Raw genomic sequence first — 13,929 nt, forward strand, 5'->3', positions numbered from 1 at the left:
CTGACACATAAATAATAATTATATTATAACATATGTTTACAAGATAACATGTTACTTTTAATTAAAGACATAAATTGAATTAAAATATGAGTTGATTCATTTCACATTATATATGGTGACATTTTAAATTAATTATCCAAAAACAGATAAAAACTGAATAATAACAGTTTATTAGTTTATGGCAATAGAAAGATTGTTTTCAATATGATCCACAATGACGTTTTGTAAAAATAATGCATAAATATTACTTTAAAAACATTAAATAGTCTTAAATGTATGTTTTATGGTAAATTATGATAAAAAGAGAAAAACAATGCACTACCTAAAGTAGCTCGCAGTGAATGTCCTCTGGTCCTTAGGCCAAGCCTAGCTAGGCTTAGTTTTGTAGGCCTAGCTGGTAAACATCGGTAATGATTGTACGAACATCGTACGCTAGCTATAGGTCTAGCCTGACGTTGTATAGTTGCTGCATTAATTGTCTTTCTGTTTTTGAGTTGCCGTTGATACAAATTGGGAAACCCGGTATTTTTGTGGAAAAGTTAGGAGTCTTCCATTTGTTTTGGCCTCACGAGTCACGATTGATAGAAAAGTGGGTGAACTACAGAAAAACCAAAATATCAATCCGCACACAATGCATGTTGGGATTTATAGCGGGCCGCTTAAATTATTAGAATCGTCTTAATTTTAACAAAAAAAGTTATCTCAATAAATAGGACCATATAGTATTTATTATTACATTAAATTTAGTTTGTGACCTTAAATTAGATCTAAAAGAACGTAGGGAATTGGACGATAAACAACTTTTTTTTATGCACTTGTCTTATTTTAAATGTTGAAAAGTTGTAATTAAACCAACAACTTGGCATATACTGTACACAGCTTTTAATATTATATTAATAATATGTATATCCCAACTATGAAAATTAAAAACTTAAATAGTTAATACAGGTATTAAATACAAAATAAAATTAAAAACCTACAGAATAAAGTAACACTCCATTAGACATTGCTGTGGGAGGCTGGGGATATACAAATCCACTGGTATCAAAATTCTTCATGTTTTCCTGAATATTTATAGTAGTATAGCAATATAGTGAAACTCCCCGATTTCGATAAGCCACCTAAAATTGATCCTATGATAAACAAGTCCACTATACAGCCTTCTCTGTACGTACTAGTGTATAAATTGCAAAGTGAAGTATGCCAGTAAGCCTGTGTGAGGCAAGCCAGCATTTGTTCTTGATGTTTCACTTGACTGGACAACAGTTATTTTACAGTAATGAGATCTAAGAGAATGTGTGTTCTACTCAGCTGGGAGTAAACTTTCCTCAAGTCATGTGGGCTTTAAAGAGACACCCAGGAAGGTGAATTTTAAGCCTGAATATTTCTGGATAAGCTCTTTACTGAAATTTATCAGGAAATTGAATATATCTTTTATCATGCTATTGGAAAACTCCCTACTGTAATCTAGAAATTAAAACATACTAGTATTCTCTTTTACTATTTTAACTCCCGGACCCTGGTATAACTATTGCAATAGTTACAGATAGCCTGGCTATATTTCTTGTATAGGTCGAAAGGGGAGGGGGGGGGGGGAGACATGGAAACAGGACAATCAGCATAGTATTTCATCAATAAGCAAGGTAAAGGTGCCCAGAGTCACTATAAAATTCAGTACAATTAAGTAGGTTTACTACCCCATAATGTGTGTAATTCCCAGCACTCTTTTTTCAGGTACCGGTACTGTAAACTTAAGTGATAAAAGAAATTACTCCTAGTCCTACTGTTAAAGACCCATTCCCTACAATTTGTGACGTTTTGTAAAAATAATATATATATATTACTTTAACTGTGTTTAGGCCTAGCTAAGCTTAGTTGTGTAGGCCTAGCTGGTATTCGTCGGTAACGTACGAACATCGTACGCTAGCTATAGGCCTAGTCTGATGTTGTATAGTTGCTGCATTAATTGTCTTCTGTTTTTACCAGACTCCGTTGATACAAATTGGGGGAAACCCGGTATTTTCGCTGAAGAGTTAAGAGTCTTCCATTTGTTTTGGCCTCACGATCGATAGAAAAGTGGGCAAATTACATAAAAAAAACTAAAAAATATATATATATAATAATATGAAGTTGTGCAGCATTTATTTTTTAAGACGTCAGAGTTGCGCAACATGACTTACGTACGATTTTATGAATTTCAATGATTGATCATAGATTAAAAGCCAAACATTATTTGTTTATGAAACTTCGTGAAAATTTAAGTCATATTATGCGCATTTAAAATTTCAAAATGCGCAAAATGTCATCGTTATTGCTCATCACATTCAATAGAGCGCATCTCGCTTATCCGTATTCCATTTCCCCCGAGATTTTAATATTGTCTAGGTCAATCAACTATCTTTCGCATGAGTTACAAATATTTTAATTTTTAATATTTTAATTTCTATGACCTCATAATGTCTAAAAATTTAAATAACATGGGTCACTTATTTTCATCTTTACAGTAAATTTCAATCTGTTATAGCTCGTCAGAATAAAAAGTGAAAATCATTATTAAAATGTTTTCTGGAAGCTATTGGATTGTAGATACGAATTCATGTGTTATTTTGACAATCAAATGTTGTGACGTCGTAGTCCATCACATATAAAGCGCATCTCGCTTATCCGTATTCTATTTCCCCTGAGATTTTAATATTGTCTAGGTCAATCAATTATCTTTCGCATGAGTTAAAAATATTTAATTGTCATGACATCATCAAGTCTAAAAATTAAAAAAACAGGGATCACTTATTTTCATTTTTACAGTAAATTTCAATCTGTTATAGCTCGTCAGAATAAAAAGTGGATTTCATCTTTTGCGTGATAATAGTTCATCACATTTAAAAGAGCGCACATCTATATTCTACGTATTCGAATCCCTTCAACATGTTAATATGTTGTTGCTGAGATTATTTTCTTCCGAAATTGCTATCTTCGTGTTCATTTTGATGATGTCATCATGTTAAAAAGGCGGGTCCTGTAATTTTACCTATGCTACACTGTATGTATGTATGTATACAAAATTTAGTGTATACAGTATATACACAAAATAGGGAGCACACTAACATTTTAATTTCTTCAGGTCATAATGACATAATCCTTTTTTCTGTACGTAATCTTGTAATGTATGATGTGCACATGGTTTGTCGTGCGGATAACTAACTCGTCAAAGTGACAAGTTCAAATCTAGAACTTAATATATATTTATTTATATAAAATAGTATAAAAATATTAGTGGTAGAAACAGGGGACTAAATCGGTAGCCTACTGCGTGATTTTGTAGGGTTGGCAGGTATGCATAAGAACAACATATGTTATTATAAATATACTGTACAAAATATTGTAAATTGTTTAAAATGGATAGGAAAGGTTTTTGAAATTTTGAAGAAATTACTTTGTATGAATCTTTTTAATGTTAATAAACAACACACACAAAATTAGAACTTGAGAAATAAACAAATTAAATTCAATATGAAACCTCCGTAAAATGAATAAATGAATGACACGCCATCTTAATTTTTATGAATGTTCTATATGCAATGTCCAAAACATTTAGTATGAGAGGCAAGCTTAAAAATGAATTGATTTAGATGTTCAGCTAATAAAATGATATTGCAAGGAACCCTTTCATATCCATTTTAAGCTATTTTACAAAAACATGTTTATATAATACTATTCTTGAAACGAAAGTAAAATATATAAAGAGGCATACATTTTGTGGCCATATTATGTTATTAAAAATGTGTATGAAAAAATAATTTATATAACATTAAAGATTCATAGTCAACATACAAATTTCATAATAATATTTGACATACAGTACGGTATTTGCTTTTGTCAGTTCTGTGGATTTACATCGCAATGTAATTCACTTAAAAACACTAGACCTGCAATTTTTGACGTTTTGTAAAAATAATGCATATATAACTTTAAAAACATGAAACCAGGTCATTTCTTGTCTTATATGTGCGTTCTAAGGTTAATTATGATAAAAAGAGAAAAACTATGTACTACCTATAAGTAGCTTGCGTTGAAAGTTCTCTCGTAGGCCTAGCTTATTTGGGCTTAGTTTTGTAGGCCTCTTGTAAAAAGCGGTAACGTATGAACACAGTACACTAGCTATAGGCCTAGCCTGACGCTTTCGCATTGCTGAATTAATTGTCTTTCCTTTTTTGGCAGAATCTGTTAATACAAATTGGACAAGAACTGGTATTTTACCTGAAAAGTTATGGTTCTTTTGTTTGTTTACCATTTCAAGAGATCAATCGAAGTAGGTGCATCACATCAAAATATGAAAATATCAATCCATGTGCGATGATATGGACCGAGATGAGATAACATGATTGTTATAATTTTGTGGGGAGAATTATACCGAGAGACTCCAGGGGAATAAAAAGGATTCTGCGTTAACTTTTGGAGTACACCATTACATCCCACGTCCAGGCTCATTTTCAGTAGAGATATGTAGCCTAGCTAGTAGAGTAGTACCAACAGCGAAAACAAACTTGCTCACCGACATGCTCTTATTATATAACATCATTATTCTGTTGTATGTGGTAGTAGGCCTAGATTTTTATTGGGTTATATTCAATTGACAATGATTGGGTTTACATTAATAATATAGCTTTTACGGAAGAGTTCAATTTTTAATCCTACATTTGAGAGTTTTAGGCAGCGATAGGAATAATGGATGTAAACAAACCAACTCATTGGCCTTCCATAATTTGAACTGCGTTGTGGGTATGATGATGTGATTCTTAAAAAGCGTTTATCAGATAACCGATTAACGTCGGAGACAATTTTCAGTTGTAGCACAGACAATTCTGTGGTTTGTGGTACTTAGGAATAATTGATTATTTTGATTTTTTAAGCATAAACAGATCCTAATAAATTTTAACATTTTTCAATTTTTTGAAGTGCTAAGGTATTTCATGATTGAAAAAAGGTGTGTAGAAGGTGTAGTGTAGAAGATTATAATGACCATATGTGATGACTGGATCAAATAGTTTAGACAGGTTCACACACTTCACAGTTCTAATCCTGGCCTGGCAATCAGAAACATCACAAAAGCTGTCTTTTGAAACCTGAAAATATTTTGTAAAACAATGTTTGTTCCAATATGAATCTAGTCTCAATGATCTCACCTGTTGCATAATATAGTCATACCTAGTTGCCAAAACAAATTTTTAGTAGTGTAGTCTTAAAAATGCTCATGTCAAATAGAACATTTCAGTAGTTGTTTACACGTCACATCAATCACTGATTCTGGGCATGCCCATAATGATTTTCTGACTTGAAGACAGTGTTTGTAGTTACTTGGTACATGATGAGAACAAAAGGCCATCATGTTGTGTTTTAATGTTCATACTATAGGGGAAAACACCAGAAACAGACTTTTTTGTTGTGTGGGCCGTAGATTTGTCCAAAATTAGGCCAAAAAATACTTTTAAAAAATTCATCGATATTGATTTATATTTTTTGGCCTTATTGTCCATAATTTAAAGCAAAATACAATATAGCATTTCCGTAGTATTTATCTTAACTTCAGTGCGCCCATATTTTTTTGTCAAACTGAGAAAAAATAGATTTTTTAGCAACAGTATAAAAACAAATATAAAAAGAAATCAACAATGAAATCATTTATTAAAGCATGTGGAATAATGTTTGTTTTACCTTATACAAGAATTCTATTTTTTCTCAGTTTAACTTTTTTGATACATTTTCTTTTGGTATGCATACCATAAGGTCAAATGATGTTGAGAAGATTATAGGTCCTGTTTCTGCTGCATAAAAATAAGCGGTTGAAAACGGTGTGAACAAATTAACCCCAATTTCTTGGGAGCCAGAAACAGGACAATTTTTTAGTAACTGGTTAAAAATGGCAGCGCAAAAATAACAGGTAAAAACACCCAATCAACTCGGTGTTAGAATGCCATTTAACCGGTTATTGCTGGGTAACCTTTAGCTGCAACAAAACAACGGTTATTTGATTGACACCGATTTTTGTCACCGACCACCCAATGATTTAAACAGTTATTTTGGAGCAGAAATTAAGCAGAAATGCAGTAAATATAAAAATTACATTTTAAATCTATTTTGAAATAAACAGTTTATTCAGCAATATGCAGAAGAAACAGACCCTAAGATTTAAATTTATTTAAGTTATAAAATTATATTTTAGTGCAATACCAATATCAACTGCTGTGTCCATCCAACTTTCAATTAGGAAATAGGGAATAAAAAGGATTGTAAAGAATGCTTATTTATGTTTCCTTATCCTATTCACAGGAATGCTTTTATGTACCACCAGTTGACATGGAAACATAATCAGGCCCTTGGTAACCAGTGGTAGTTTATCAACCCTAGTAACTGCAGCATTTTAGTAGTAGTTTATCTAGAAAGTAAACATTTAAATGTTTATGCATGCTAATAAAATGTAGAATAGTAAATGTTTGCCCTAAGTACAGTAAGCCATGGATGGATGGATGAATTCCAACAATAGATAATTGCTGCACAATCTTTCCACTTCATTCCCCGACGAGGGGGCTATGCGAGCAATGCGCTCTAGCATCATTTCAGGTCATTTTACTCAGGTTTTAGGGTAGCCACTTTTTTTTTATAATGCATAAATAAAACACTGCGTGCAAAAAACCGATGCATGATGACTGTCTCAATCCATTTTTATCAATTTCGAAAATGCAGTGACCTTTAAAGTTCAAAATATGCCTATATCGGGTAAATTATAGCATAGAAAATATACGCGAACGTAAAACGTACTCACAGGCCAAGAGGTATATTGTTTATCGCAGAGGCGTAGGCTGGTTGCTGTCTGGGGGTTGCAAAAATTGTAAATGCGCGCCTTGGGCTGATCTGTAAGAAAATTGTGAAAAATAGAGCTGCAGGTCCCCAGAAGTTGCAATTATACATAAACTTGATACTATGAAACGAAATTACAAGTCTACAGAACCAGCCAACCGTGGTTGGGATGGAGCTAAACAAATTTTGAAAAATAGAGTTGGAGGTCCCCGAAATTAAACTTGAAACAAAATATCATCATATTGTCCCTATCATGGTTGTGACTGACCTAAGAAATTTTTGAAAAATAGAGCTGTTGGTCCTGGAAAATGCACTTATTGTACTTCGAAATATGAAATTTATAAGTACCTATGACCAGCTTTATGGTTGAGGCTGAGCTAAGAAAATGTTTAGAACTAGAGCTGCAGGTCTTAAAAAATTGCATCTTATACTTTGGAAACATCAGGCCTAGAGGCTTAAAAAAGTGGTCTGTTTTGCCTTTATTTGGATGGGGGCAGGGGTGCGTCCGCAAGCGTAGACCATTTTCTGTCGGGGAAATCCGTTTATACCTCGCAAGTATATGCGTGCGTACCATCTGGACTTCCGAGTGGTGAGAAGTTCATGACACACAGGATATTGAAAATTTAATAACTTAGCTATAATAAGATGTTGGCTAAGGAAAAATGGCATGTTTTTTTGTTTAGTAATGTATGAAATATTTATTTTAGGTGCCCCACGGTACAGAGGGTTACTTGTAAATTAAAAAATTGGTGAAAAACAAACGAAAAAATTAACATAATTTGTTTTTGCTGTAGCGTACAATTGACAAGTGCATAACCGTCGGTAAACTTCGCCTGGAAATCCCCCGTAGTCCCCCCTGCTGGCGCCACCATTGTGCTTGTGGTACTGTAGACTTAGGGCCTGTTCGTAGGGGTTGAAAATACCAGCTTATTCCCGATTTCCGTTCGCGTGACCCAATTAACTTTTGCCTCAGGCTACAAGAAATTCGAGGCAAAATGTTCACCAAATTTGCAGGTTATTTCAGCGATAATCCAATTATACTCGGCCTTCGAGGATAATAAATCTCTGATAGAGGCGTTGTGTCAAATTTTGACCTTTGCATTTGTGAAATTTTCTAGAACACAAACAGTCCACCGGTGGTCCGACCGGAATACAAACGTTCGCTGCCTTGGCCCGTCATTTCTCCTACGAAGCTCTTCCATACACGCTTCGAGAGCGATCGTCAGCTGGTGCTGTCCTTGCTTGTTGGTGTAGACCGCTTAGTATGGTAGGCCTAGCTGGTCGGTGGTGTTTCGTTTAACCAGGGAAGAGTTAAATTTAACTCTTCCCTGGTTTAACATTGGGCTCAAATTCTTCGTCAAGGAGTAAAATAATGGTCGTCAGGAGAAGGCATATTTCGGCAGGATTATCGGCGTTAAGAGGCATAAGGTTTGTCGCAAGGATAAGCAGTGTAAAAGGTAGCAAGTAATTGTTATTGTAAAGAAAGATCGCGAGTAAAAAATATACCACACGAAACTAGCGTGCGAAAATGGGGTCGTAGGTTGTTGTAAAGACAACTGACCTTAAAACGTAATTTCCGGTTTGTGATTCGTCGATTAAGCATTTAAGCGGTTAAATATTTCAAGTACGAACGACGCTCAATTTATAACCCGAGGCATGGGTGAAATTAAGCGCTTATTTTAACCACCGTACGAACACGACCTTAGATTTTGCAATTTTCAACTACACACTTCTCCCGTTCCCTAAACCAGCCCTCCTGTAAATCTATCAACTTTGAGACTGGACATTAGAATCTAAACTAGACATGAAACTCGTCACTTTGACGAGTTAGTTATCCGCACAACAAACGCCACGCGCACGTCATACGTTGGAATTTTGCACACGGAAAAAGATTATGACATTATGACCTGAACTGAAGAATATCATATGCTGTTAGTGCTGAATTCTGTCAATTTTGTGTCATATAGTATATACAGTGCAAACGGTATAATCTGTATACATGTTACATACAGTGTAGAATAGGTGAAATTACGGGTCCCCCCGTTTATACTTATTTTTAACACGGCTTTGGTATCAAAATGAAACACTAAGATAGCAATTTCGGAAGGACATTATCTCAGCAACAACATATTAACGTGTGGAAGAAATTTGAATACGTAAAATATAGATGCGCGCCCTTTTAAATGTGATGAACTATTACGCAAAATATGAAAATACGACTTTTTTTATTCAACTGGCCATATGATGACGTTACAACATCCGATTGGCAAAATGTTTACATGAATTCGTATCTACAATCCAATAGCTTCCAGAAAGCGTTTTAATCATGATTATCACGTTTTATTCTGACGAGCTATAACAGATTGAAATTTACTGTAAAGATGAAAATAAGTGACCCACGTTATTTTCATTTTTAGACATGATGACGTCAAAAAAATTAAAATATTTTAACTCATGCGAAAGATAGTTGATTGACCTAGATAATATAAAAATCGGGGTGAAAATGGAAAACAGATAATTGGAGATGCGCTCTATTAAATGTGATGAGCTATGATCAAAGATACAAAAATTCTATTTTTTATATTCGCATGGCCATACGATGACGTCACAATGTCCGGTAAGCCGTATTGATGCATGATACATGATCTACAACTCATCATCTTCCAAACTACGTAATAAAAATAACTTTTACCGTTTAGTTTAGAAACTACGACTGTTTAAAAAAAGGTATAATTTTGACAAATTTTGACCAATTTTTGAACTTTTTCATCAAAAACGCACATAAATTATCCAATTCGACGTGCCCGTATGACGTAATTTGAAGTCGAAATTGTTTAAAAGTTGGTAAAATTACTAGAAAAGGCTGAAAAAACATAAATCACGCGAAAAAATCTGTTTTTAACGGTACGTGTGCTCCGCGCGCGTAAAAATTTGCGCGCGCCTGGGAATTTTTGACATTCTCAAAATGACATGAAACGCGTAGAAAGTTGATTAGAAATTAATTTTGCGCATTTTGAAATTTTAAATGCGCGTACGCGCGTAACTTTTTGTAAAACACGCATTTTTTTTTCAACAAAAAGTTAGCGCATGATATAAATTAAACTTTTGCAAAGTTTCAATTTAAAATGTTATTTGGTTTTTGACCTATGTTAAATATGTGAAATTCATAAAATCGCGCGTAAGTCATGTTGCGCAACTCTGACATAATTCAAAAATAGGAGGTGCACAACTTCACGTGAATGCCCTCATGCTGACAAAGTTATAACATGTTATGTTTACAAGTTTTTGAGATACGTGAGACACAAAAATGGGGGAGAAGGAAAGAAAAAAAAAAAGTAACAGGACAGTTACAAGGAGTTATCCGCTCAATGCGGATAACTAATAATAAAACTGTGGGTAGAAATAGAGTGATAAAACTTCTCTGTTACCATTAACATCTCGCAAATGGAAAGCTCCCCAATATATCATTCAGATCATATAAACAGGGATTCTGTTTTGGGAAAGCCTTTTTCTAATAAACTGTATATATAATTTGATTTAAACGTGGGAGGTTTTTGATGATGATGCAATAAAGGGTCAATTGAGCCAGTCACCATGTTAATTAACAATCAAAATCATCACAGGTTCTTGTGCCAGACTACTGTACATTCGTTATGCTAGTTCTTTTGCAAATGCAATTATACTGGGAGAAAAAAACCTGAATAATAGCGTGTAAATAATTTGTTTTCAGCAGAAACAGGACCAAAGTCGAATAGCTTAAATTACACTGCCAAATAAAAGCTAAAAAGACAGGAAAATGTAATGGTTAAGAGTTTTAGATGGTTGCAGCAGTAGTAGACATCCCATTTTCTTCAATTTCTTGTATACTAGATACAAATTAAGTTTTAATCAATGATACCTACAAAGCTGTTTTAATCTTGAATCAACTAAAATAAATGTTCCTAACGGGTTACCTTTTACTCTAGGTGTACTTTTAAACTAATTACTGTAGTACAACATGTATAAGTACATCAATAATAAAGTTTGATTGCATCCATAGATTTATACATCAGAAAATGATATAATCATTAAGCAGTTATTATATTTCACACTTTCTGTATTCATAAAAACATAAAGACACATAATCTGATAGAAGCATTTAGACAATATTTGTGAACTGCACTCAAGTTGTTGCCTAAGGCAGTTACTCATATCTTTCAAATCTCTAGGTGAGAAATGCAATTTTGGTGTATGGTATAAGAAAATTGTGAATATGAAGTTATATTTCTCCTTTATCTCCTTATTTAAAATTGCTTTCAACATCCATTATTCACAGTCCTATACCGGTAGGATATGCAGTGTAATATTTTACAATCCATACATACCAAAAATCATTATTGCAATGGTCTTAAATCTAAGACCATCGTTGCTAAGGGTTTCATCTTGGGCTTAAATCTAAGACCGCGGTTAAGACCTTTATTGCAATCCGCACCTGTTTCCGCTGCCAAGTAAACGCCGTATTTAAGACAGTATTTTTTGAATACCTATATATATAAATATACAGTTTATTTTTGGCAGCGGAAACGGTGTTCATAAAAATATACCGTATTTTGTAAACCATAATTTGTGGATAAAATACAGTATTTATAAATTTATACCGTATTGGGGTACCCTTTTCTGCTTCCGATAAAAATACTGTATATTAAAGCTTTTTACACATGGATAGATAACCTATTGTCAACAAATCAACAAAAGTAAGGAACAACATCACAACATTTGCAAATAATCTGTTAGGGAAACAAATATTTTGGGAAAATTAAAAGTAACAAACAGCACAGCCAGATTTAGAAAGATAATTTAGCAAAAATTCTAATTCGAGCATGGAAGAAATAACTTGTCCCCATTTTGTTGGATCGAAAGGTAGGTTGGGTAAAAAAGATGAATTTCAACACGACTATCGAAGATAGTACCTCTAGCAGAAATGGGGCATAAAATATTTCTATTTTCCATAACAAAACAAGTGGTTAAAACTTTGGGGAGGTGGTTGCTTATGAGATTTAGACAAAGGTTTTGTAAAATATATTTCTACATTTTGCTGTTGATACCTAGTTGTGGCGCTATTTACATTAGATGTCAACCATGCTAAATTAGCTGAAGGTTTTATTATAGAGCCGGTGGATTTGTTTTCTTTCATTGGCGGCTGTAACAATGCTTCAGACCAACAGGAAATAGAGAATGGCAATTCTGTACCAGTCAAGTGCTAGTCACAGATGGTAAGATGTTAACACATGTTGATGTATCCTAACACATTCATCACATGCTTATAATTCTATTTTACCTTGAGTGACATTAACTTGTTTTTCTTGAAACACTAGTTTCCTCACATGGAGTGATGCCTGCAGGGCTATCAAATACTACTTATGGTTTATAACATTATCAAAAATTACGAAAATATAATTATAAAGGTTAATGAGAACAAATCAGAACAAATATAAGAATCAGGACAAACAGTGTTATCATATGGGGAATGTAATACAGTATAAGTTCATATCATTTGAATAATTAGCAATTATTATAGTACATTTTCTTATCACTTCCTAAAGATGTAACAAAACATTAACGGTATGTTCAAGGTTTGTTATCTAACGCAAGGCGTACGGTAATCTGTGGCGTTAAAAGTCAAGGTGTTCAGACACAACGATCAACATTCCAATGCCTTGCACTCTGATCATGCATACATTCAGGACAAACATTGTACATTGTAAAGTTGTTTTTTGTTATTTTTATTTATATAATGTTACCTTCAAAACTTACTACTTGGCAGAATTGCATTCTAATTCAAAATAATTTCAAACATAATTATTACACAGACAATTATCTGATTAATGTATTTAATTTATGAAAATATCATATCAGTGATGACAACTTTACACACACACTTCTTTAAAATTGAAAACCTGATAGTTTGACGTTTAGCTATCTCGCTGTACAGGTATGCTGTTGGCCTACTAATCGTGGTCGTGTCTTTTCATTGGTTAAGGTTAAAATCACTGATGCATCACTGGATTAGCATTATTAAATCCACCCTCTCCTGCTAGGCCACTGGCGCGGCGTAACAGCTCCCTAACGCTAATCTGGCCTAGTTTAGACACAAAAATATGTATGCTGCTTACATTATGCTACCTTAACACTGTGAGTCTGAACATACTCAAAGTCACAAATATTTTGTCTTAATCTATTGATCTCCCTTCGGCAGGTAAATTATTGCTCAAATAATAATAAATGAGAATCAAATTCTGATGATGATACACATATCAAATATATTATGATCATAAAAAGGTAAGTATTAAATTAGCCTGGATCAAGGTTCATTTGTCTGTAAGTTACTATTCAACAGTTTAATGAGTTATAAAGCTAACTCACATTTATTAAAAATAAAAAATTTTACCTGAAAAATACAAAACTGAATCCTCATCATAATTTGATTTTATTCACAAATTTGATTTTGATTAATTTTTAATTCATATCTTTTTAAACACTGTTATCCATTCATGTTTTTACTTTTTTATGTTCATGTTTTTTAAAATGTTATATTTGAATGCAAAATGCATATCAAAGTAGAACCATCACAATGAAATATCAATTACATATGAATATAAAATTGTTTAAATCAAGGGTAAAGAATCCAATTGGAATGCTATTAGTATTCTAAATGGCTTTCTCGTAAGGCTCCAAAGATAATACGAATACCTGTGGGTATAATCCTTTCGTCCATAGATCATGAATATCAAGTGACTGTTTCCCTAGGTAATAATCAACTTTATGCATAATTCAACACATGCATGATGACTATGTTGTCTTTAATGAGATTTCATCAATAATAAAAAATGTCAATAACATTAAGAGCACAGCCAGTGGAGTAACGCATGAGGCCACTGGCTTAGGAAGCCCTCCAACGCTGGAGGCCTTTGGGTGTTTTTAGCTTTTTTCGACATGTTTTAATGTCTGTTTTTTCCTCTGGACACTGCTCAGGGGCCCCATAAGATCCGGGGCCCCTGGGTTTAGCCAGTGAGTGCTCATAGCTGTTACGCCACT

The 13,929-nt window shown here is 33.6% G+C and overlaps 1 protein-coding gene across 7 annotated transcripts in view; it reads right to left on the reverse strand.

The window, feature by feature from the left end:
* Window positions 1-13,929, reverse strand: part of LOC140063598 (RNA-binding motif, single-stranded-interacting protein 3-like) — a 199,200-nt gene that overhangs the window by 43,745 nt on the left and 141,526 nt on the right. The window contains exon 1 of one of the 7 annotated variants that reach the window (XM_072110005.1): window positions 981-1,560. The exons of the other annotated variants lie outside the window; for them this stretch is intronic. Within the exon in view, the coding sequence (XP_071966106.1) occupies window positions 981-1,058 (78 nt within the window). The 5' untranslated portion in view covers window positions 1,059-1,560. Of the gene's footprint in view, window positions 1-980; window positions 1,561-13,929 lie in introns of those variants that run through there. 7 annotated transcript variants of the gene reach the window in all.

Source organism: Antedon mediterranea, chromosome 1, assembly GCF_964355755.1.
Source record: "Antedon mediterranea chromosome 1, ecAntMedi1.1, whole genome shotgun sequence".
NCBI lineage: Eukaryota > Metazoa > Echinodermata > Crinoidea > Comatulida > Antedonidae > Antedon > Antedon mediterranea.